Source organism: Hesperophylax consimilis, chromosome 19 (genome assembly GCF_061612785.1).
Source record: "Hesperophylax consimilis isolate HC1 chromosome 19, BYU_Hcon_1.0, whole genome shotgun sequence".
Classification (NCBI taxonomy): domain Eukaryota; kingdom Metazoa; phylum Arthropoda; class Insecta; order Trichoptera; family Limnephilidae; genus Hesperophylax; species Hesperophylax consimilis.
This window is the reverse complement of record NC_142854.1, coordinates 14,514,186-14,539,890: the sequence shown is the minus strand read 5'-3', so window position 1 is coordinate 14,539,890 and position 25,705 is coordinate 14,514,186. Positions and strand designations below refer to the sequence as shown.

General features: G+C 40.6%; 1 protein-coding gene across 2 annotated transcripts in view; it reads left to right on the top strand.

Annotated features, from left to right (window-relative positions):
* N (neurogenic locus Notch protein) overlaps positions 1-25,705 on the top strand; it is a 235,274-nt gene that overhangs the window by 201,111 nt on the left and 8,458 nt on the right. For both annotated transcript variants that reach the window (XM_089642870.1, XM_089642869.1), the window contains exons 16-30: positions 13,184-13,416; positions 14,320-14,465; positions 15,362-15,510; positions 15,628-15,777; positions 16,353-16,498; positions 16,618-18,681; positions 19,191-19,417; positions 20,332-20,558; positions 21,015-21,215; positions 21,410-21,578; positions 21,751-21,961; positions 23,112-23,262; positions 23,795-23,903; positions 25,068-25,199; positions 25,533-25,680. In XM_089642870.1, coding sequence (XP_089498996.1) covers positions 13,184-13,416; positions 14,320-14,465; positions 15,362-15,510; positions 15,628-15,777; positions 16,353-16,498; positions 16,618-18,681; positions 19,191-19,417; positions 20,332-20,558; positions 21,015-21,215; positions 21,410-21,578; positions 21,751-21,961; positions 23,112-23,262; positions 23,795-23,903; positions 25,068-25,199; positions 25,533-25,680 — 4,463 coding nt within the window. The remainder of the gene's footprint in view (positions 1-13,183; positions 13,417-14,319; positions 14,466-15,361; positions 15,511-15,627; positions 15,778-16,352; positions 16,499-16,617; positions 18,682-19,190; positions 19,418-20,331; positions 20,559-21,014; positions 21,216-21,409; positions 21,579-21,750; positions 21,962-23,111; positions 23,263-23,794; positions 23,904-25,067; positions 25,200-25,532; positions 25,681-25,705) is intronic.

Sequence of the window (25,705 nt, the reverse complement as noted above, 5' to 3'; positions counted from 1 at the left end):
CGTTTGGTCACTTAGCAAGGGTGCCAGGCTTAGCAGAAGTTTGTCCAGGTCTTGGTGCGCCTGAAAGGGGAGGACGGTCTAGGGAGACCCTTTGACTTCTCCAGCCGGAATCTCTCGACCCAATAGGGATAGTTTCTCGCATTCGTCACTCCTGGACTCCTGACCCCAGATTTCTACCCAGAACTTTCTCTTCTTTCTTTCCTTAAAAAAACCCTGCGCACAGCATCCCCAAATATGACATAGGCCCAGAGGGAAATTATTAATATATGTAAATCAATAATATAGGTATACAGTAGAACCTCGTTAATTCGAAATCCAGCGGACATCAAAAATCAAATTTCGAATTAACGAATTCCCACGTAATTCGAAATTTTATGAAAAAAAAAAAAAAAAAAAAAAACGCCGAAAATCGATTTTCTCGGCCGCCTCTTCAAATCCGGGTGGTATTTTAGTTGTAAATTCGTATTAATACCAATTATTTCTTTATTTTCGCGGTCGATTACAGTAGCGGCCGGCCCTGTAAATTCAGATATTCGCAATAAATTCGTAAAAATGCTATATATTTACGCGTAAATCGAGATTTTGCTGCCGATTTCGGTCGCGGCCTACCCTTTAAATTGAGATATTCGTAAAAATACGATATATTTCCGCGTAAATCGAGATTTCGCGGTAATTTTCCGTCGCGGCCTACCCTTTAAATTGAGATATTCGTAAAAATACTATATATTTCCGCGTAAATCGAGATTTCGCGGTAATTTTCTGTCGCGGCCGGCCCTTTATTTCAAATATCTGAATTTGAATTCGTAAAAATACGATATATTTCCGCGTAAAACGAGAATTCGCGGCCGTATTCCCCGCGCGGCCGGCTCTTCAAATTCAGATATTCTAAATAAATTCGTAAAAAATATGAAATATTTCCGCGTAAATCGAATTTTGTCGGCAGTTTTTCGTCGCGGCTGGCCTTTTAAGTTCAGATATTTGAAGTAAATTCGTAAAAATATGTCATATTTCGGCATGGATCGAAATTTTTCGGCCGATTTCCGTCGCGCCGTATTTTTTCAACGCGGATATTCGAAGTAAAGTTAGTAAAAATAGATATATTTACGCGTAAATCGAAATTACGCGGCCGAGTTTCGTCGCGGCTGACCCTTTAAATGCAGATATTTGGCGTAAATTCGTAAAACTACGACATATATCCGCGTAAAATGTATTTTCTCGGCCCTTTAACCTCGGATATTCGAAATAAATTTGAAAAAATACGACATTCCAGTGTAAATCGATTCAGATTTACAAAATAATAATACTAATTAGGACGATGTATAACCACGTAAAAATACAATTTTCGGCGTTTTACCGCCACGGCTGACTTTTAGATTCAGATTTACGAAATATTATGATTTATTTTCGCAAAAATCAAATTTTTTCGAATTACACGAACAAATTTTCGTGCGCGGACAAAAATAAATTTCGAATTACGAATTAACGAATTTCGAATTAAAAAAAATTTTGTATGAAAAAATTTTTCAGCGGAAATTTTTTTTGCGAAAATTTCGAATTACGCGTTTTTTCGAATTATCGGGGTTCGAATTAACGGGGTTCTACTGTATATCTACGGTACGGTTCTATGGTAACTCAACACAGTGACAATTCAACACACCTTTAAAAAGTGATATAAAGTCTGTCGCGCGTCGGACCTGGGGGGGCCCTGACTTACCCTCGGCCAGCTCAGATGCGGGGGCATGAGACGTCTCTCTCATAGTCAGGGTTCGGGGTCAGCGCGAGGCTCAAGAATCCATATCCCACCGTCTACACAAAACACTCCCATACAACCGCTATCCCCAAATGAAAGAGGTTAGGTTTTTATAAATCAACATTGTATTTGAGCGGCAAAATGGACATTACATGGGGGAATGACAATAGAATACAGGTTGTTACATCCTAACTAGAATTATCATCAAAGGGTTCCCTAATCTCTCTCTGGGAAATAATTAACAGCTCTCTAGACCGACAGGCAGCGTGGACGAATTTAGGTTATTAGCGGACACATTCAAGGGTAATAGGAAATGTAAGAGACTCACAGCATGGTGTTGTCGGGGTATCCTGTTGATTGCAGGACGGTGCGCCGTGTTTCAAACAAACGGTGCCAGCCTGTCGATGTTCAAAGCGCGACATTGTCGTACATTTGGCTTCTCGACCGAGCGGTGCGAATTGGAACGCGGGCGCCGAAACGAACACACGTCCAGCTAGGTCAGAGGTCGGCGCGTAAGAAGGAGGAACGAGGAGCTCGGTCGCCGGGGGTGGGGGGAACTGTAGCGGATCTTTTGCGCGTTACGTTTGACCCAGCAACTAACCTGATAATTCCCGCTACTCAAGTTGGCAACTGTAGGATCTTTGCGCCTAAAATCTGTTATATGACACCTCCCCCCGCGCTCGTAAAAAGGGCGACGTGGTAATGGAGCATTAGGGTTAAAAGATCCTCTATGTGCCTCCCTTGGGGTTTTTTTTGACAAAACAAGAGTTGCCCTTAGTTTGAGAGACTTGGATGGCCAGAGAGATGCCTAGCTAAAACATAATGACTAGCTTATGCCATAGGCTAGGTAACAATATTTGTGGGGAGAAATGAGGAAGGGTACATAGCATGTTTGGAGCAAATAATTTTGGGGAGAGAGCAGGTGTGGAAACAACAAGTAAAATTATGCAATTAGAAAACAAAAGACATGGTTATGCAATTGAAAGACAAAAGACAAAATTATACAATTGAAAGACAAAAGGGCATGGTTATGCAATTGAAAAAACAATAGACAACATTATACAATTGAAAAAAACAAAAGACGGAATGTTAAGGTGTGATTCTAGGGTTTCATTGGTCTGGAAGCTAAGTTTGCGTTGCGTTGGTTTTTTGGTTTCGAAGAGTTGCGAAGGAAACGAGATTTCACTGACTCTAAAAGATTACATTATCACTGTAATCTGACCCATTGAGATAACACTCAGGAGTACACTTAGGCCTTGGAAAGAACACTTTGCTTCGTTGTGGGCGTTGATGTTTGCGAAGTGGGGCTGTGGTTTGCGGGGCTGTGGCTATGGTTACAGTGGTCATTGGAGAGAGTAGTCCAGGTTCCGTAGTTATGCCAGTACGAGTCCTATGTGCTATTATGGTGGGCACGGATCGTATGTGTTGGTTATCGGAGCATAATGTAGCTCAGGATAACTTTTTAGAGATGCGCAGTTTGTGTTTACTGGAGGGGCAAAGGGTAATTATGTTTCACCCATGACCTGGTATGTGTCACTGCATGACAGAGCAAGAGACGGTATAACTGGCATTGGCATTGAGGGCAAGAAATTTGAACTCCGGGACTAGCGTGTCCGAAAGGTAGTTCAGAGTGTCATAAAGTATAGTGGGACAACTCGGCTTGCAGTGGTGTGACAAACGTCATACATATGAGTGGTATTGTCTGTGCTTTCAGGAACAAGATGGAACAAGATGGAACAAGTGTGTAGCGAGTAGTAGTCGAGGGGCCTTTGTAACCACAGCGCAGGCTGCTAGGAGGTGAGGCTCAGCTTGGCTGCTGGAGATGGCATCCGCCTGGGCTTCTTTTTAAATCCGGGGGGAATTATTATTAAAGCAAATTTCTTGAAGTTTACCTGCCTAGGGACCAATGAAGAAAAGTTTGGAGAGAAACAAAATGTGTCCAGAAAAAATAAACAAACGAGGTTTAACTGCCGGTCCAGAGAGTGACGAAGAGTGTGAGAGAGAGGTAGAGAGATTCCTAACTAGTTTTGATTACATAAACATTATCCTTTATTAGGATGACTTGGCGTTTGCCGAATGACAAACTGTCTTGGTTGAAAAAACAACCGGCCTTCTTTGGCCTATGTTAACATACAGGTGGTAACATTTTCGTAGGATTTCAAAGAACAAGACAAAAAAATTCGTGAACGAGTCACGGCAACAGCAGGGAAACTAATTCATGAATAAAGGTTGTCAGAAAAGACAGACGATACGCCAAGTGCGTATCATACATATTCAAAATTCATGAATGTGTTTCGTTGAGGAGAGAAAAAAATGACAACATACGTGAAAGGTGAGGTAGGAAGCCTGTTGGTGACCGGAACAATTACCGATTCGAACTCGAAGTGAGGGCGAAATATGGTCGACAACAGATTTTCCACTTCATACATATGCCTGAGGGCATGGGGGTAGGGAGTGGGAGGAAAAAGGACGGGAATTGAGTTACGAAATTTGCTAGAGACTGGACTAATTTCCAATTCAACCTCTATGTGAGAGTGAAACATATTCAACCAGCAGATTTCCTGACTCTTTACATTTTAATAAAGTGGATTAATTTTAAACAGTATTTGAATACACATTGTACTAAAGAGGCTAATCTTTTGCGTGTATTTGGCAAAAGATTAGGGGTCGTTTTAAACTTCTACATGATTGTGAGAAAAGACAGACCCTAGTTCCAATTTCACAAACCTGGGATTCTTTTTATTCGTTTCCCAGACGACGAGTTTAGTGGTTTTGTGCCCATCGATTAACTCCTGCGGCACTATGCCCCATAATTGACAGTGAAGCTGAAAACTAGTCCTTTTGGGATAGTAGATATTCCTGGGCTTCTTTTCTTTTTGGAAAGCAGCAAAAACAGGAAGTCCACGGGCATTGGCGTTGAACAAAGAGGTTTCTGTGAAATACTTACGTAGTTCACATATAAAGGTTTGATATTATTTCGTTCGCACGATTCATGGTGAGTATTGTAACGTCTTCACGTATAGTGTACGAGTATGCAGTATATGCAAGGTACAACTCAATTATAGACAGAAGTCAAAGAGTGTAAAAACAGTTCCTTAAAGGAGATGACGATGTCGATATTATGTCGTTCACACGAATCACGGTAAGTATTATTATTACGTCTCCACGTCTCGTGTACAGGGTTGTACACAATTATACACAAAAGCGGTTCTCATGACATGTTAATGACACACGACCAGATTATACACAAAGGCGGTACTCATGGCAAGTTAATGTCACACGACCAAATTATACACAAAGGCGGTACTCATGGCAAATTAATGTCACACGACCAAATTATACACAAAGGCGGTACTCATGGCAAGTTAATGTCACACGACCAAATTATACACAAAGGCGGTACTCATGGCAAGTTAATGTCACACGACCAAATTATACACAAAGGCGGTACTCATGGCAAGTTAATGTCACACGACCAAATTATAACACATGGTTATAAGTATTAAGTAATTGTAACGAACTTCTCGTGTAGTGGTGGATTTTTTAAGGATCTCTCCTATCGCGTGACAATTTTTTTTTACATTTAAATATAATTCAACAAAAGCTAGCAGTATCATTTGATACTGTTTGCAAAGATTTGTTAGATTGACTAACTCCGTAGCCTGGAGAGGCGTACGATGGAACAATAGAGAAGATAAACAATTTCAATGTTACTTCATTTGTTACAAGGTGCAAGATGATGGTAGGAGGTATTTCTACTTACATCGTGCGATGGGTGAGAACAGGCCCATAATGGCTTTACATACTGTTCATTGTAGCGTGCAATTGGGTTGCAAACACTTGGTTAAATGGTGAGACAAAGGTTGGGTGTTTATATTATGCAACGATGATCGAACAAAGTCCTGTTGATTTACGTTGTGATATAATTATTTGCGTTCGAAGATCAGGATAACCGTAAGGTTTTACTAACCTGTCCCGTAGGGTTGAAACGTGAGGTACGAGACATACGTGACGTAACAGTAGAGAAAAGAAATCGAGATCTCGTCATACAATAAAAGACCTTAATGGGTTTTACATACTTTTAGTTGAAGCGAGTCCAGTTATGGTATGTGGTTTTATAGGACCGACATTTGGTTTTTTTTTTATAAATACAATTTCCCAAAATGGATGTGTCAAAATCCGATTTTTGGTAAATGTGAGCTTGGGTAGGACGCCATCAATTTTTGAAAGGAAAAAATTGAAAAAAATGAAAAAAAATTATGTACATACAAAGAAGACAATTATGTGATTAATTGCTACTTGGTTCTTGCCTTTGAGACCACTATAGGGTTTTACATACTCAAGGTAACGTTGAATTGGACAAGAAAAAATTAATGGCTGTACTTGACAGGTTTTCTTTTTTTTTTTAAAAAAGGGTCGGTATTTAACACTTTGGAATTTACAAAATCCGAACTCTTTTGGATGGCACTCTTATGAGTGATTTCCAATCGTTATTTTACAAGGACAGAAACAAAAGTGGGGTGGTTCTTTCTAACACGACGAAGGGAACAAAATGAAACGAAAATGGGGTGACATGACATAAACATTGCATAGTGTAGAAGTTGAGAAGCAAAAGCGGGTTCGCGACTTCCCGGCGATTGTAACTCGAAAACGTGTCTCTATTCTAAAATGATCAGTTTCAGAACAGGTGAGAAAATAAAACGTAAAAAGAGAGAAAACGATTGTCGTGAGGGAAAGAACGTTATTACAGGAATAATATTTCATGGTCATAATATGTTAATATACATTTATTTACAAAGGTAGGTTAAACTCGTTTTTGACGAATAGGTTGACATGTAGTTGACACTTTACACGCCTAATTATGGTAAGACTTCATAGCTTACAATAGTTTGTGATAATACACAATGGGTTAGTTTAAAGTTGCTGGGGTGGTGGGGCAGTTTCAACTGTCTCCTCACTTCCAGACTTTACAATGTCCTTAATATGGTAATTACCAGTATGTTTGCCAGAGGAGTCGGACAGGTAGTAAACTAAGTCCGATATTTTTCTTACAACCTTGGCCTTGACAAAACGGGGTGCCAGCTTGGCAGAGAAGTACAGGGCTCCTTGAGAGAGGGTGTTATTCCTTCTCCAGACAACATCGCCTACATTAAAAGTGATGTGTTTCCTACGTAGGTTATATCTGTCCGCACTTTTTTGGTGGGCCAGCAATAGGGCATCAGTAACTTCACTATAAATGGCAGTAAGTTCTTCCAAACGATGAGCGTAATCAACGGCAGGATTGCTTGTGGAGGTGGTTGACGTGGGGAAATTCGTGTTCCAGTGCAATGAACCATGTACCACCTGTTCCATACCGTGTTTTAAAAAGAAGGGGGTGTAACCAGTGGATAGGTTAACAGTGTTATTCATGGCAGCTTGAATTTTATCTAAATTCTTACACCAATTACGTTGGTCTTTGTCAACCAAAATGGCCAGAGCTGTGTTAATAGTCTGGTTATACCTTTCGACAGTGTTATTTTGGGGAGTGTACAAGGTATTATAATAAATATCTTTAATCCCGTATTTAGCAAGGAAATCTTTAAATTCTTGTGCTATAAACTGTTTTCCGTTGTCAACTATTACGGTTTTGGGTGTTCCGTAGGGTATGAAAATGTGTTTTTCCACAAGTTTGACAATGGCGGCGGCGTTGGCTCTTTTTAAGGGGAAGATCCAACAAAATTTGGTAAAGATATCCACAATGCTGAGTATATGCATGTGTCCAGAATAACTCCTGGGAAAAGGTCCGACGAGGTCCATAGATAACGATTGGAGGGGTCTATCAGCACGTTTGGGTTTTCCCATTAGGCCGGCAGGGGGTGCCGTACTATGTTTGTAAGCTTTACATGTTTCACATTTGGAGATGTAGTTGCGAACTTGCTTGAAAAGACCAGGCCAGTAATACTTCAAGGAAATCTTTTTATACGTCTTGAAGGTTCCTGGGTGTATAGAGTCGGGGGCACTATGATTGTTGATGATTACTTGTTTTCTTTTTTCGAGGGGCACAACGAGTTTCCAAGAGTAATCTTCAAGGATGGACAGTGGGGCCTTACAATTGCGATATAGTTGTCCTTCTTTTATAATAAAATTGGGAAACTTTTGTTGATTGTTTTTGCATCCTTCATAGATTTTGAGATACCATTCATCTTTTGTGGATGGGGTAGAGGCAATTGTATCGATGTTTAATGTGGCAAGTTCAATTCTTGACAGGGCATCTGGGACAATATTGTCCGCACCTTTACGGTGGATGACATCGAAAGTGTATTGGGACAAGCGAGAAGCCCAGCGAGCGAGTCTGCCGGAGGGATTACTTAGAGAGATCAACCATTTCAAACTACTATGGTCTGTGACTACAGTAAATTTGCTACCGTTTATGTAACCGCGAAAATGGTGAACAGAATCCAATACTGCCAGTAACTCTTTTTCGGTGATTCCGTAATTTTTCTCGTGTTTATTCAAGGTGCGGGAAAAATAGGCTACCGGGTGTTCGCCATCGGGGAATTCCTGAGTTAGGACTCCACCGATCCCTACGTTAGAAGCATCCGTGTGGAGGGTAAAAGGTAGTTCAAAATTAGGACAATTCAGGACAGGGGCTGTTTGAAGAGCATTTGTTAAAGTCGTAAAAGCTTCTTCGGCTTCAGTAGACCAACGAAAGTTGCTGATACCTTTACGGATACCAGTAATTTTGTTTAATGGGGCCGAAATAGTGGAAAAGTCTTTAATGAATCTCCTATAGTAACCTGTAAGTCCAAGGAAACCTTTGACTTCTTTCGCGTTTTTGGGTCGGGGGAAATTTGCCATTGCTTCCACCTTAGTAGGATCTGTTCTCAGACCTTTTTCGTCGACAATGAATCCCAAATAACGCAGGCGAGACTTACAAAATTCAGACTTCTTTAAATTGATGGTTAAACCAGCAAATTTAAGTTGTTGAAAAACTTTTTCCAGCATTAACAGGTGTTTTTCGAAGGTGTCACTAACGATGATGAGATCATCAAGGTAGCAGAATAGGTTGTTGTCAACTTCAGGGCCGAATAGTTTGTCCATCAGCCTCTGTAGTTCGGCGGGGCTATTTTTTAGACCAAAAGGTAGCCTTTTAAAGTGGAACATTCCCCTACCAGGTACAACAAAAGCAGTTTTTTCGCAGGATTCCGCATCTAAAGGTATTTGCCAGAAAGCTTTGCTTAGATCAATGGAAGAAATGAATTTGGCATTGCGTAATTTGTCTAAAGTTGCGTGAACGAAAGGCAGTGGGTACGCGTCGGCTTCAGTGCAAGAGTTCAATCGTCTACTGTCGAGGCAAAAGCGTGCAGAGCCGTCTTTTTTTGAAACCAAAAGGGTTGGGTTGGTCCAAGCACTTCTGCTGGGAACTACCACTCCCATTTTCAACATTTCATCAAGTTCATTTTCTAAAAGTTTCAATTTTTGGGGGGCTAAATTGTAGTAGCGTTGCTTGATTGGTGGGCCGTTGGTTTTGATGTGGTGTTTTACCAAATTAGTTAAACCCAGTCCGCATTTTTCGAAAGATATTGATTCAAATTTGTTGATCATTTCCTTTAATTGGAGAGCCTGGTCAGTGCTTAGGTTTTCGTGAGGAATTATAGTGCGAATCTCACCAACTTGAGCGACCGGAGGTTTTTGGCCAAGAGTATTAAATACTTGTGGAGCAACGTTAAAAGCCTTCCAGAAGTCAACGCCAAGGATGAAATTCTGGGATATAGAGGGTACTATTAGAAAGTTAATTGTAACTGTGTTATTGTTACATTTAATTGGTAATTGCAGAGTACCGATGACTGTCTGGGGAGCATTGTCCGCAGTTGTCACGAGTGTAGGTTTGGAAAAAACTTTAAAACCGTTGTTAACAAAAGGCAGGTGGGCATTGTTGCCAAGGCAACTAACAGATGCACCACTATCTAGTAGTCCAGAGAAGGGGACATTGTTAACGGAGAAAAGGGCATAAGGTCTTCCATCTTTAGCTTGTTTGCAACAAACCGAAGGAACATTTAAGGTCTGGTTAAAATATTTAATGTGTGATAACCAATCAGTCCATTCCTTAGACCTTGGTACAGAATGAATACCTGAGAGGTTATTATTTAGTTTTTTGGTTTTCTTGCGTGAAAATTCGGTGGGGGTTTAGAGAAATCCACTTGAGGTTTAACAAAGTGAGGGTCTTGCAACCTTTCCATGTTATTTCTTGATTTTTTGAAAATTTCACGCAGTTCGTCGCGTGGAGGAGAACGATCCCTGGAGCGATGTCTCTTTAAGGTTCTGGGTTCTTTAGCTTCCAGAAATTTGGCCTGCTTGAAACAAGTGGTAGCTAGGTGACCTACTTTTTTGCAAAAGGAGCAAACTTTTTTGTTGTCAAATTCTGGTTTTAATCCAGAAGGACGGCTTGGTACAGTGATATTGTCCGTGGTGGTTTTGTTGTTTTTCCTGTCTTGGTGGGATTCCAAAATGAGGCAAACTTCGTTTAAATGGGCCAACGACACAATTTTCTGTGAGGTGATAATGTTTTCATATCTTTGTAGGAGGCCATCAGTTATAACTGGTAATAATTCGGCTTCCGGGACAGGGTGGGAAAGTTTGATGTTGATGGACTCGGCCCTCTCTATGAATGTTGCCACCGTTTCGTTTACTAATTGTTTAATGGATAGTAATGATAATTTAATTCTGTGTTGGGCCTCTGATTTGCCGAAGCTAGTGATCAGGGCTGATCTGAGTTTATTCCAGTCCTTGCATTTTGATTTTTGTATTCGGTGCCACGGGATTAATTCTGGAGATATTAGTTCTATAAAGTTTTTCTGCAGTATGTCAAATGGAACATTTTTAATTGAGGCCGTTTCTTCGATTCGGTCAATGAAATCCAGTACATCAGAAACACCGTTATATTTGATCTTCCAAGGAGTGAGATCGTATGTTTTTTCTTGTGCCGTGATGGGTGCATTGTCTTGTTTTACTGTAACATGTGTCCTGGTTTCTTTGTTAGAAACGGGGATTTCCAAAACTGGGGTATTGGGTGCCTTGTCTTCACTTGCAACGGATAGGTTTATTTTCCTGATGAACTTCTTGTTGAATAACAAAGCGTATGCTTTCAATGCTGACTTTGATTTGTTTAGTGGTGATATTCCTCTGTCTTTTAAGACGGCTTGTAGGTGCACTTTGGATAAGTTGTGTACATTGGGAATGACACCCATGTCCAAAGATGTAGCCATTTGATTGGAATTCATTGTTAAAAAATGGTTTAAAAAAAGAAAAAAAAACTCCGAAATTTTTCTAAGTCTTTTTGAAGAAAATTTGGCCAGGGGGACACTTTAGGATTTGCATTATTTAATTTTGTGGGCACTATTCGCACTTATATTCACTGCACTCGAGGAAAGGCACGAAAAAAGGCACAAAAACAGCACTTTAGAAGCGAAAAAAAAAACACTTTTGATGGAAAGATTTTATATTTGCTTCATTTACTGGCACTAAATCGTGAGATTGAACACACGTTCTTATTATTGCGTCGAGAAAGCACTTCTTTGCAAAAAAAAAACACTGCACTTCTGAAGTTAATTTGAAACAATTCACTTAAAATCACTTTTATAACAGTCAAATGCTGAAAAAAAACAAGAAAATGGACGAACACCGTACCTATATAATTAATCGGGATAAAGAATTATTTGTGTTTTACAGGTTGTAGCTGATATACTTTTTAGAAATCAGCTTCGATGGGCCGTTGGGTGTATTGTGCTTTTTTTTAAAAAATCACTTCCGGTGTAAAAATTGGCTTCACAGTTCTAAATCCTGACTGTTATTATTATGGTGCAATTTATGCCGAAATTAAAACAGTGGGTTTGTTTTGTTTAAACAAAGAACACAGAATCTATGTTATTGAAGAAACATTATGTTCAAACTTTCGTTATCACAGCGTTTTGGCGGGAATTTCGTGCGTCTCTTTTATTCGTTCGAGAGGATTCCTACCGTTATTTTTTCGCGGCAAAATGCGCTTGACAACAAACAAAAGTTCTCGCGGCGAAAATGCGCTTGGCAACAAAATTGCATAGTACATGTTTTCAAATTGGGGGCAATCGTAAAGGCAATTTTGTGCAGTCGGGAAGGATATGTTTAAAAAAAAATTCTGCCCTAAGTTGGTCGCCAGTGTCGCGCGTCGGACCTGGGGGGGCCCTGACTTACCCTCGGCCAGCTCAGATGCGGGGGCATGAGACGTCTCTCTCATAGTCAGGGTTCGGGGTCAGCGCGAGGCTCAAGAATCCATATCCCACCGTCTACACAAAACACTCCCATACAACCGCTATCCCCAAATGAAAGAGGTTAGGTTTTTATAAATCAACATTGTATTTGAGCGGCAAAATGGACATTACATGGGGGAATGACAATAGAATACAGGTTGTTACATCCTAACTAGAATTATCATCAAAGGGTTCCCTAATCTCTCTCTGGGAAATAATTAACAGCTCTCTAGACCGACAGGCAGCGTGGACGAATTTAGGTTATTAGCGGACACATTCAAGGGTAATAGGAAATGTAAGAGACTCACAGCATGGTGTTGTCGGGGTATCCTGTTGATTGCAGGACGGTGCGCCGTGTTTCAAACAAACGGTGCCAGCCTGTCGATGTTCAAAGCGCGACATTGTCGTACATTTGGCTTCTCGACCGAGCGGTGCGAATTGGAACGCGGGCGCCGAAACGAACACACGTCCAGCTAGGTCAGAGGTCGGCGCGTAAGAAGGAGGAACGAGGAGCTCGGTCGCCGGGGGTGGGGGGAACTGTAGCGGATCTTTTGCGCGTTACGTTTGACCCAGCAACTAACCTGATAATTCCCGCTACTCAAGTTGGCAACTGTAGGATCTTTGCGCCTAAAATCTGTTATATGACAAGTCATTAGAAACGATCAAAAACAAAAAAATTTAAACTTAACCTAACATAACCTACTTAACCCAGTTAACAAAGTTTTTGTTTCATCACTTTCCATGACTTTATATAACTTTTTAAAGATGTGATGAATTATCATTTTGATGATTTATCCGGTCACCCTTACCTACTTATATCAACTCTTTGCTAGTACTTGTTCATTATATGTATATATAAATATATATTGTTTACAATTATTTTTTGTTTTGTTTTACACCATACCAAATATTTCGGTTAGCTGTCTGTGATTGTAGATCGGGTTCTGAACTCGGATGTGTTTTGAATTTAAGTGACATTTTCGAAATTTGAACAAATTGCGTCAAAAAAATTACTTAATTTTCTTTTTTAAAATTGAAACTTTTGAGTCAAGGATTCCGATTATCCTGTGATTTTTCATGGGTCTGCGCTAGTCTATAATATTTTGGTGAATAAATTTACTGTTTTATTAAGATTGTGGTATAAATAAATACTCTAATTTAATCTTAGGTGCCGCAACGGAGCCAGATGTTCCCCGTCCCAATCTTATGAAGAGTTCTCGTGCGCCTGCGCTAACGGCTTCACGGGCCGCTTCTGCGCACAGGATATCAACGAGTGCACGGCCGGAGCTCCATGCCGCAATGGCGCCACCTGTGTCAACACGCCGGGCAGCTACCACTGCGTTTGCGCCAAAGGATACGAAGGGAGGGACTGCGCTATCAACACGGATGACTGCGCTACTTGTAAGTTATTAATATTTCAGATGTTTATGAACAAAAGACAGTTTACTTTAGGAGATATTTATTGTAGACTTGTTAGATGTTCGAGGGCTCGTGTCATGTGATACGACATAGTACTAATCAACAACATACGATACGTGGCCTTACTTACTATCATTATAACAGCATACACAACTGTTATCTTCTTTAGAGGATTACAAAAATACTGTATTTTGAAGGTATAATATCAAAAAGACTTGCAAAAAAGATGCGTAACATACTGAATCCTTTAGTGTTTGAATGTTTTTTAATGTGAATTCTCAATTGTCTGAAGCCTGTAGGACTTGTGTGAGGCTGACAGGAGTGGGGAAGGGAAGGAGATGCTTTAAATTTAAGTATCATTTTCAAAATTAGAACTGATTGTGTGAAGAATTATTTTCATTGTCATTTTCCAATAAAATTAAAACTGGAACTGATTTGTCAAGAATACAGACTATCCTGTGATTTTTCAAGGTTCCACGATTGTATTACGATAAAAGATGATTAACACCGTACCACTGGTAATCTCTAAATGGTATAAAATAAAGTCACTATCGCACTATCTGTCCGTTTGTGCGCTTAGTTCTTCTAAGCTACACAACGGATTTTGTTGGTTTTCACTATCATTTAGAGAATTTCTTTTGGAAGGGTTATATATATAATACATGCATATTATATTTAAAGAAAGTAGAGAAAAGTCAATGTTTTGTAATCAAAATAATGTTCTACAGAAATATATATCTTAAAAAGGCCTACAGAAAAGTCTGCGATGGTATATGTCTATCTCCTAAGGATAACTCTCAGCAATGCCGGGTACACGTCTTGTGATGGGTAGTTTTAGAATAATCTTTATAACTCTTTTTAAATGATAATCCTTTCTTTCTATAGATCCATGCCAGAACGGTGGCACCTGCCTGGACGGCATTGGCGATTACACGTGCCTTTGCGTGGAGGGATTCAGTGGCAAGCACTGTGAAGTGGATATCGACGAGTGCCTGTCCATGCCGTGCCATAACCACGCCACCTGCAACCAGGTAACAAACAAACAAACAAACAAAACATCTCTCAGAATATTATGTATGTTGCTAACTTTTCTATACATTATAGTGGAATTTCATCTCAAGGGCGCTTCACAAGACTACAAAATACTATGGCTAAAATTAACATAAAAATGCTGAATTAATGATTTTACTTAAATTATTTAAATACATATTTATTATGAGAACAGAATGCGATGGAAAGCAAAATGGAATTGAATGTTAATTATTTTTGTAATATACTGCAATAAGATGGAATGTAATGTAGTAAGATGGAATGCGATGTAAAATGATTGAATGGAATGTAATAAGATTGAATCGAATGTAATATAATATGATTGAGTAGAATGTAACAGGATTGAATATAATGAAATAATATTATTACAACATTTATATTATAATATTAGGACAACACAGGCTTGTCCTCGTGAGTTTAAAAATTCCAACGTAAAAAAAGATACAATGTAAAGAAACAATAAATAAATAAAATATGGAATATAATGTAATAAGTTTGAATGGAATGTAATAAAAAAGCACAGAATGTAGTAAGATGGATTGGAATGTGACAGAATGAAAAGCGATGGAATGTGATTGATTGGAATGGAATGTAATGTAATAAGATGAAATGGATTGTAAAAAGATGGAATGTAATGTAATAAGATGGAATGGTGTTTAAAAAAGATGGAATGGATTATGACAAAATAAAATATGATGGAATGCGATTGAATGGAATTTTGATGAATTTGAATTTAATGAAAATAAATGCTAGGTATAAAGTCTTTAATCTTGCTTCCTGCTCTCTGAAAACTGCTACAAAATAAATAGTCAAGAGGATTTTTGAGCTATGTAATTACTAAGCATTTCTGATTAATGAATTGTTTACTCTATTCCAGTACGTCAACTCCTACACATGCACGTGCCCGCTCGGTTTCTCAGGCATTAACTGTCAGACCAATGACGAGGATTGCACAGATTCCAGTTGCATGAACGGGGGGACGTGCATCGATGGCATCAACTCATACAACTGCTCCTGTCTTCCAGGGTAAGTCTACAAATTCTACAAAGAACAATCAGGCAAACCAACCTGCAGTTGTTTCGCTTTTACGCCACTGTCTCTCTTCATCTAACATTAACTAATGATGTCGTTTGGTCTCAACAGATACACAGGCTCCAACTGTCAGTACCGCATCAACGAGTGCGACAGCGCCCCGTGCATGCATGGCGCAACGTGTCACGATCACATCAAAGACTACACTTGCCACTGTCCATACGGATACACGGGCAAACACTGCAATGCCTATGTGGACTGGTAAGTTATTGAAAATACAGAAACTGAATATTTTTTCAATGATTGACATTATTTATTACACAAGGCCAAAAATGAAGTTTAAACAGGGAAACATGTGTGGAGAAGTGCAGCATTACAATTTAAATTAAACAAAAAAAACCTATTAAACATACTAACTTTTGTTATTTGCACTGTGCACTAGTTTGTCCTATGTGAAATCTGGTTCAATGAACTCAAATTTGACATTTTTTAAATTGGAACTGATTATTTGAAGAATTAAGATAACCGATAATTTTACCTGTAAAACCCAGCTGTAATATAATATTTTTGACAGAAAATTATTTCAATTGCCATTTTCAAAATTAGAACTGATTTGTCGAGAACTGTCGTATAATTTTTCAATTACAAAAATAAACATATTACATACTACAGCTACAAATTCTATGATAGGTGTAGTTTTACACCGAAGTTTTAGCACTAAAGCATTGTAACAATGATATAAAACTTCGAATAGCTCGTGCTTTCCGTAATAACAATGTGTTAATTAATTTTTAGAATTATATAAACTATCGTTTAACCGTGCGTTGTCTATCCAGGTGTACCGGTGTGAAGAACATGTGTGAGAACGGCGCTACGTGCGTTCAGGCAGGCCACCTCTATCAGTGTGTGTGCGCACCGGGCTGGTCTGGTAAACTCTGTGACGTGGAGATGGTTTCTTGCAAAGATGCCTCCATTCGAAAGGGTAAGACATCTTCAACATTACATTTCACATTTTTAATTAGTGTATTCATATTCTACCATTTCATTAATCGAACGTAACCTAACTCTTGTCTTATCTCATCTGATTTGAATTTATTTCAGGTGTAAAACCGAAGGAGCTCTGCAACAACGGAACTTGCGAGGACATCGGCAACTCTCACCGCTGCCACTGTCTGGACGGCTACATGGGCTCTTACTGCAACATGGAAATCAACGAGTGCGACTCAGCTCCTTGCCAGAACGGTGCCCAGTGCAAAGACCTCATCGGCTCCTACCAGTGCCAGTGCGCCAAGGGATTCCAGGGACAGAACTGCGAACTCAACGTGGACGATTGCAGACCAAACCCTTGCCAGAACGGAGGAACATGCCACGATCTCGTCGATTCCTTCTCTTGCTCTTGTCCTCCCGGTACACTCGGCTTGATTTGTGAAATCAATCTTCCCGATTGCCTTTCTGATTCTTGCCACAACAACGGTACATGCACAGACAAAGTGGGCGCCTTTGAATGCAGATGTCCTCCTGGTTTTGTCGGCCCAAGGTGCGAAGGAGATATCAATGAGTGTCTCTCAAACCCCTGCTCCAATCACGGCACTTTGGATTGCGTGCAACTCGTCAACGATTACCATTGCAATTGCAAGAGCGGTTACATGGGACGACACTGCGAAAACAAGGTCAATTTTTGCGCAAATTCGCCATGTCAGAACGGAGGTGTTTGCTCCACCGTGCAGGCGGGCCATCATTGCGTCTGCATGGACGGGTTCTATGGCAAAAGCTGCGAGTTTTCGGGATATGATTGCGATTCCGATCCTTGCATGAACGGAGGCGTCTGTAGGATATCGGACGGAGGCGGATATGTATGTGAATGTCCGGCCGGAGCTTCCGGAACCAACTGCGATATGGACTCTATCGACGAGTGTCTGTCCAATCCTTGTAAGCACAGAGAAGCCCATTGCGAAAACAAACTGGGGGATTACGCATGCTACTGCCCTCCCATGTGGTCGGGCAAGAGCTGCGACATCTACAATCCGCAGTTCAGGGGAGGTCTGGGCAGGCCGGTCACCGGAGGCTCCAAGACCAATCCTAATGCCAATCCTTACGATATCGATCTGGAGTATCAGAGAGAGCAGTGTGTGAAGCGCGGCTGCAGAGAAAAGCAAGGAAACAGACAGTGCGACGAAGAATGCAACACGTACGCCTGCAACTTTGACGGGAACGACTGCTCCTTGGGAATAAATCCCTGGCGAAACTGTACCGCCCCTATCAACTGTTGGGAAGTGTTCATGGACGGAGTCTGTAACGAAGTCTGCAACAATCCCCAGTGCTTGTTCGACGGACGAGACTGTGAGAAGTCACTTCAACCTTGCAACCCTATCTACGACGCCTACTGTCAGACCCATTACGCTAACGGCCACTGCGATTACGGTTGCAACAATGCTGAGTGTAATTGGGATGGTCTGGATTGTGAAAACGAGCCTCCTGATCTAGCAGAAGGTGCCATATCAGTAGTGGTGTTGATGGAAATGAAGATGTTTAAAGAAAACCTCGTGGCATTCCTGCGAGACATGGGCCATCAATTGAGGACAACGTTGAGAGTCAAACAAGAAGCTTCTGGCAAAGACATGATCTACCCTTGGAAGGGCTCCACTGCCACGGGATTACAGGACACCGTATTCGGCCGGACACACAATGTGGCATTTACAGAGAGAATTGGCCAATCCGGAGTGATTGCATACTTGGAAATCGACAACAGGAAATGTGTACTAAATGCGGGTGCCGAATGCTTCCCGACGGCGAACGAGGCTGCTGAGTTCTTAGCGGCGACGGCGGCCAGACACTCCTTACCTCCTGGCTTCCCCATCTACCAGGTTAAAGGGGTGGTCATTCCTCCTGACGATACTACCAACACGACTCCCACTAACATGAGCTACGTGATCGGAGGGTTGATCTTCATCATATTCGCCGGCCTGTTTGTGGGAGTGTTGGTGACTACGCACAGGAAGAGGGCCGCTGGTATCACCTGGTTCCCGGAGGGTTTCCTGCGCACCAACTCAGGCACGAGGCGGAGATCTCGTAGGCGAGGACCCGACGGCCAGGAGATGAGGAACATGAACAAGAACTCGTCCATCGCCTGTATGGATGTCGATATGAATGGCGGACACGTTATTGGTAAGTTATATTACTTCTATACAGTCTAAACGTTGTCACAGAAGATATTATTATTTAATGAACAGGTAGTAATTCTGCTGATGCGCTCAATCTATGTTACAATAAGTTTAATAGTGATTTAGTTAATTTAAATTAAAAAATAAGACAATACTTTCTTCTCTCCAAATGAGAATCCAATTGAGCTTTACATTGATTAATATTAGTAGCATCTGTGATATTTTAGTTGTGGTAGTTTGTTCCATGCTTCCACTACTCTTTACACGGAAGTGTTTCCTGGGTTTGCCGGTTTTTTGCCGTCTTTCTGGCTCTTGGTATATTGTGAATCTTCTCTGTACCCTCTCTGTGAGATCTATATCCCTGGCAAAACTTGACTCTATATTTGGAAAGCATATCGCAGAAAGGGTTGCGTATAATACTTTTTGTATATTTTTAACATCACCCGGTGTTAGATCAAAGAAGGCTTTCCTGATTAAGTGTGTTAAAAATAATTTGTTTATTTCGTTATCCAGGCCACAGCCAGCAATGGTCGGACGAGGATGACGAGAGCGGCGGAGGCCCGCGAGCCAAGCGCCCCCGCAACGCCGGTGAGCCTGGAGGCTATGCGTCCGATCACACGGCCGTCACCGAGTATGAGGAGCCCACGGGTGCCAGCTCGGGACCCCGGGTCTGGACGCAGCAGCACCTGGATGCAGCGGACCTTAGGGTGCCGCCCAGCATGATGACGCCGCCTGCTATCGTGAGTTATTTTATACCTTTTAGATTAGTTGAGTATCGAATCTGTGAGGTTGAGTATTTCAGTTTCGTACCGATAAATCGTTGTTTATTGATATATTATTTTTACAATTTCATACAAACAAAACAGTTTTAGTAGGTACCATAATTCATTTTGCATATAATTTTATTCTATGCTTTACATTACCTACCTCACTAGGTGTAACCTGTTCTGAGCTAGGTGACAAGAGTGTACAGTCAAAATAATTCATTGGTCAAATCAATTCATTGATCAAATTAATTAATTGGTCAAATCAATTCATTCATCAAATTAATTCATTGATTAAATTAATTATTTGATCAAAATAATTAATCGATCAAATTAATACATTTATCAAATTAATTCATTGATCATATTAATTTATTGATCAAATTAATTCATTGATCAAATTAATTCATTGATCAAATTAATTCACTGATCAAATTAATTCATTGATCAAATTAATTAATTGATCCAATTAATTCATTGATCAAATTAAGATAAATATGTTTAGGAGAAGAATTAATAAAGTTTAAAAGTAGAATAAAACGAGTACAGTGCATTTCATCTCCTTTCAAAAACAGTTTTTTGTTTTCGGATATGTTCAGAAATATTCAATTTATTTGGATTTTTTGCAAAGCATATTTCCATATGCACAAATTCTGACAGAATATGTCAGAGGCCTGAAGGATTAAGTTTATAATTTACTAATTGACTAATTGGATATTGAAATCCGTTGTGTAGTTTAGAAGAGCTAAGCACACAAACAGACAGATGCTGATTGCGACCTTGTTTTATACCATTTACTTTTTATTTATTTGTCTAAAAAATTATCTGAGTTAAATGTGATGGTTGGTACTGTTTTGATTTATTTATTTTAAATTCATATTCATTTCCAGCACGACGGCTGTGTAGACATAGATGCTCGAGGCCCTTGCGGCATGACCCCCCTCATGGTGGCGGCGGTTCGCGGGGGCTCGGGGGCCGGCCTGGACTCGGGAGGGTGCTCCTCCGACACAGAGGATGAGCAGACGGCTCAGGTGATTCAGGAGCTGGTGGCGCAAGGGGCCCAGCTGAACGCCGCCATGGATAAAACGGGGGAGACAAGTCTACATCTTGCCGCGAGGTATGTTATTTTTAAATTTAATTTTTATGCGAATACCGCACCAGAGTCAGTGGGACTATGGAATCCACTTTTGGGGAATGTTGTGAGACTGGAAGAGGAATAAAGCAACCTACCTGCTTCAAGTATCTACTCGCCTACCCGCGACAATACAATCGCAAGTCGGTCTGGCACATTACGACAACTCGCCAGAAGGTTCGAGCCTATCGCCTATGCGTTAACACAGTGCGACCGAAACTTCCCGAAAGACCCAAACTGAGCGAGTGGCTCCGATTTAGTTGCAATTCATCTACCTACTGTTGCCACCGGCCGTACAGTATAAATAAGCCTGACGCAGCGAGCAGTCAGTCGATCATCTATTATTAGTTTGGTTTACAGATAACAGAAGGCCACATTGTATATAGTGTTGTTATAATGTAAACATCAATGCAGTTAGTACATGTAATATGATTATTCTAGATATGCCCGTGCGGATGCGGCCAAGCGGCTGTTGGATGCGGGCGCTGAGGCCAACTCACAGGACAATACGGGCCGCACTCCGCTGCATGCCGCCGTGGCTGCAGACGCCGTGGGCGTGTTCCAGATCCTGCTACGTAATCGTGCCACCAATCTGAATGCCCGAATGCACGACGGGACCACGCCACTCATACTGGCCGCCAGGTATGTACCATTTTACTACTGCATTTTGCTTAGAATCAGTATTGGATTGACTAGACTAAACTAAACTAAACTAATGAACTAAAACGGTTATTTACTCAATAGACCCCTCTACCTTGTGATCTCTTTAAAAATCTGTCTTATTGAGAGCATGATAAATAAATAAGTAACCATTAATGTTTTTGTTGTATTTGCAGACTGGCGATAGAGAGGATGGTGGAGGATTTAATAAACGCAGATGCGGACATAAATGCCGCAGACAATAGCGGTAAGACATCTCTCCACTGGGCTGCGGCAGTCAACAACGTAGATGCGGTGAATATTCTGTTACTGCATGGCGCAAACAGAGACGCTCAGGATGATAAGGTGACCTTTCAAGACTCATTACGCTAATATTTATTACAATTGTTTGTTTATAAATTGTTTCTAAATTATTTCTGATCGGGACAAGTGGCAAGGATGTCTTCTTAATTTCCGGGGAGTTTATAAAGTGAAAGATAATATAAGTTGAAGTAATGAAGGCAATGTCCGTGTTTAGGACGAGACGCCCTTGTTCCTGGCGGCGCGTGAGGGGAGCTACGGAGCCTGCCGCGCACTGCTGGACGCGCACGCCAACCGCGAGATCACAGACCACATGGAGCGCCTGCCGCGAGACGTGGCTGCGGAGCGGGTGCACGATGACATAGTGCGGCTTCTCGACGAGCACGCTCCGCGAGCCCCGCCACACCATCACTTGCACGTGCTTCAAGGTAGGACCATACTTATAATATACATTTTTTTAATTCTTTCAGGATTGATGAAATTAATATCGTCGCTGTAGGAGCAAGGAAGGGAGCCAAGCCACGAATTGGGCAAAAATGAGTTAACTATACAAAAGGGTTTAAGACTTTTATAGACTTTCCTAGAGAATCTCCACAAAATGTTAGTACTTTGTTCAAAAACTATCAGTGGTCAACAGGGCCATCTGTTCAATACAATATCCAGTGGTCAAGAGAGATATAACACATATAACTTCTAAAATACTATATTTTGTAGTTATTGAACCAAAATTATAAATAAATAACATCACAAAGTATCTACGTTCAAAGTTTCACCGTTCTATATGTATTTAAAAACAACAACAAAAATCTTTTATGTCACAAAAAATCTTTGTGTGCCATTTTCTCAGCTTTATAACTTTGTGCCATAGCTCCTTTGACATCTACAATCTACAGCGACGATATTACATAAACAAAAAATTACAATGAAGGAGACTTTGCCTGTATCCTAAACTATTTTTCACAGATTAAATACTTTCATCCTAAATTCACCAATATCTTGTCGAAATGACTTTTGAAATCACCTTTGTCTCATACAAGTATAGAAAAAATAATAACACAAGAAGTGTCTTGTGGGCGTGTTTCATGATTCAGTCTAGCTCAATTCAGCCCAATTCGGGCTTATATTTCCATACAAAAGTGTTTTACCATGATTACGAAATTTAAGTGAGATTACGGGTAAGTGTTAGAGAGATAGACCGCGTGCTAAATGGTCTGGAACCAAAAGGTACATTGTCAAGTCAGTGGCACATTCGTTTCCATTCAAATTTGTATTGAAATCACTTGTAGTTTTCTTCTTTATTCTATGCATACAACTGATGCACAGATAAGTGATTTGGAAAGTCAAACCCAAGTCTGCAGTTGTCGTACGCATGTATGTGTGTTAGTGACCTCACCCAGGATTTTAATTTGTTTCTGCAACTCCACAATTCAATTCTTCATCCAGAAATGTGGAAAAACATAATGAAACAAAATAATGTATTAAAAATACCACCAAGTCTGAAACCAAACTAACTTTTCTACAGTTCATTGTCTTTCCAACAAATATTCTAATATTATGTATGTGTTATTGTAATTGTAGCATCTCCGAGCCACCACCAGCTGATCTCGCACCCCACAGTGATTGGGGGCGCGGGGGGGAAGCCGGGGGGCAAGGGCAAGAAGGCGAGGGCCGGGGCAAAGCAGCCCAACAGCCCCGGGGAGGGGGCCATGGACCCCAGCGCCATCAGGAGGTAACAACTCTTTCTAAAATGCATAATACTCATTTCTTTTTGTGGTACCTTTTTTCTGATAGTTTAACCCACGCAACGATTGAAAAACAGGACGTTTCAGTCCCATTTTTGAACCTCACCTAACTGTATCAGACAGCGGTGGCTTATTACCAAAAATGTTTAAAATGTTCTCTTCTCTTCTCACACATTTCAATGATAACTTATCTTTGATAAGGTTCTTATCACCGGACATTTGTCATGTGGCTTTTACAGGGTTGAATTATTAGCATGACAAAACCCTGGGATTAATATATTTCCAGGCTCCCGTGCATTCCTTTGTGCGTGCATAATTAGCCCTATTAATAATGCACACTTTTTGCCCAATAAATAAAGAAGCATCTGGCCCAATCGTTCATTGTCCGACGATATTCGTGAAGTCTGCGTTTCATTTGCAAATTCTTACCCAAGGTACTCCTCGAGAGGAAGCCGGCAATTTAGAGTCATTGACACTGGCGTGAATATCCAGTAAACTAACCATCATGAATATTTGCAGAAAACCCAGCGTGAAGAAGAACAGCAAGAAGAACGGGGGCCAAGAGGTTCCTCAGAGCATAGAATGCATGGGGTCAAGTCCCGTGGAATCACCACTCAACAATCTACCTGTAAGTACAACACTTCATGAAATTTATTTTGCAACTAGCTGAAGTCCCCAGAGTTGCCCTGGCTTTACATAGAGTTTAACGAAATCAGTTGTAGACAGTAATTTTCCTTCACTGATCATCAACTGTGCAAAATTTTATCAATAAATTTCAAAATTCTACATTAAATTATATTATACTTTTACTACATAAATTTAAATTTTGTGAATCGATCGTGAATAAAGACTTTTTAACGATTTCTTGGCGTAAAAACAATATTTTAAGCCACAATTTCTTCAATCTAGAGCACCTGCCATAGGTATTCATGGCATTCAAATAAGGGAAGTTTTAGAATACTTTCTGGTACCTTAATCAAATAACCAAAACTGACAAGCAACTTCAAAATAACCCCCAGATATATATAGATAACCATGGACTTGCCATGGACAGCCAGAGGCACACTAATATCCATTTTGTAAGAGCAAGGCATCCACAATAGACTATCAACTGTCTGCCTACAGCGTATCTTTAGAAACCTGGTCACGGCCAAAGTATTTGGCAGGAGAAACAAAGGAAGATCACCGATGCGTTGAGACGGATCACCGCGGCTCTCCATGCACTGCAGGACCTTGTGGATTGAAGGAGCCTCGTTATTCAGGGAAATTGAATCCTCAGCAATGAGGCAACGACTAAAGAGTGCTCTACAGAAATCTAATGATTTTATTTTTTCATTTTTTATTAATGACTACTAAATATAAGTACTATAATGGTATATTTACAGCCCTCCTAACTAAGGATCCCTGTTCTGAGAAGGACTGTAGTTTTTGTGTCGGCGTTAATTCACAGTTTTTATGATTTTCTCATCTTCATGTTTGTTGATTTCCTAATCTCCATGTTCGTAGACCTCATCTTCATGTGTTTTGATTTCCTCATCGTCATGTTTAGTGACCTAATCTTCATGTTTGTTGATTTCCTCAACGTCATGTTTAGAGAGAGACCTAATCTTCATGTTTGTTGATTTCCCCATCTTCATGTTTAGAAACCTAATCTTCATGTTTGTTGATTTCTTCATCTTCATGTTTGTTGATTTCCTCATCTTCATGTTTATTGACTGTAGGTTGTTGTATTGGTATTACTTCATAATTTTTATGATTTCCTCATGATGAATGTGTTCTTTGTTTGGTCCAGGATCTGCCGAGTCCTTACGACGCGACATCGCTGTACTCCAACGCGAGGGTTCAGTTACACAACATGGCGCATCTGGACCACGTTGGGATGCTGGGAAGCAAGCAGCCGCCCAGCTACGAGGATTGCATCAAGGTATATATTACTCCAATACAAGTCAAAACCAACCGCCTGTTGCAGGGGTCAGCAGACTTTCTAGTGAGAAGTGAGTAAACAGAATCTTAACATTTTCATAGAACCGAAACATAAAGTTTTTGCTGTGGTGCTAAGACTGCTAAAACAATATGTAATATACTGTAATGCTGTCCGAAACATTGGCTAAAGAAGGAGGTAACGCAACATGGCATAATACCCCATAAACAAATCACGATAATATGTAATAATGTTGAATAATATTGGTATTAAATACTAAATTGAGTTTGTTTGTCTTCTCGTAATGATAATTGGTTCTAATTCTTTCGCTCTCAGTTTCAGACGGGACAATCTCTACACGGGCTGAGCCTGGAGGTGTATGGGAGCGGTGATCGGGGGGTTCCCCCCACCACCCTCTCTCCACCCTACTCCAACCACTCGCCAACGCACTCCAACCACACTAACTCGCCGCAGGCATATATAGGTAAGTCAAGTCACTATTTAACCAT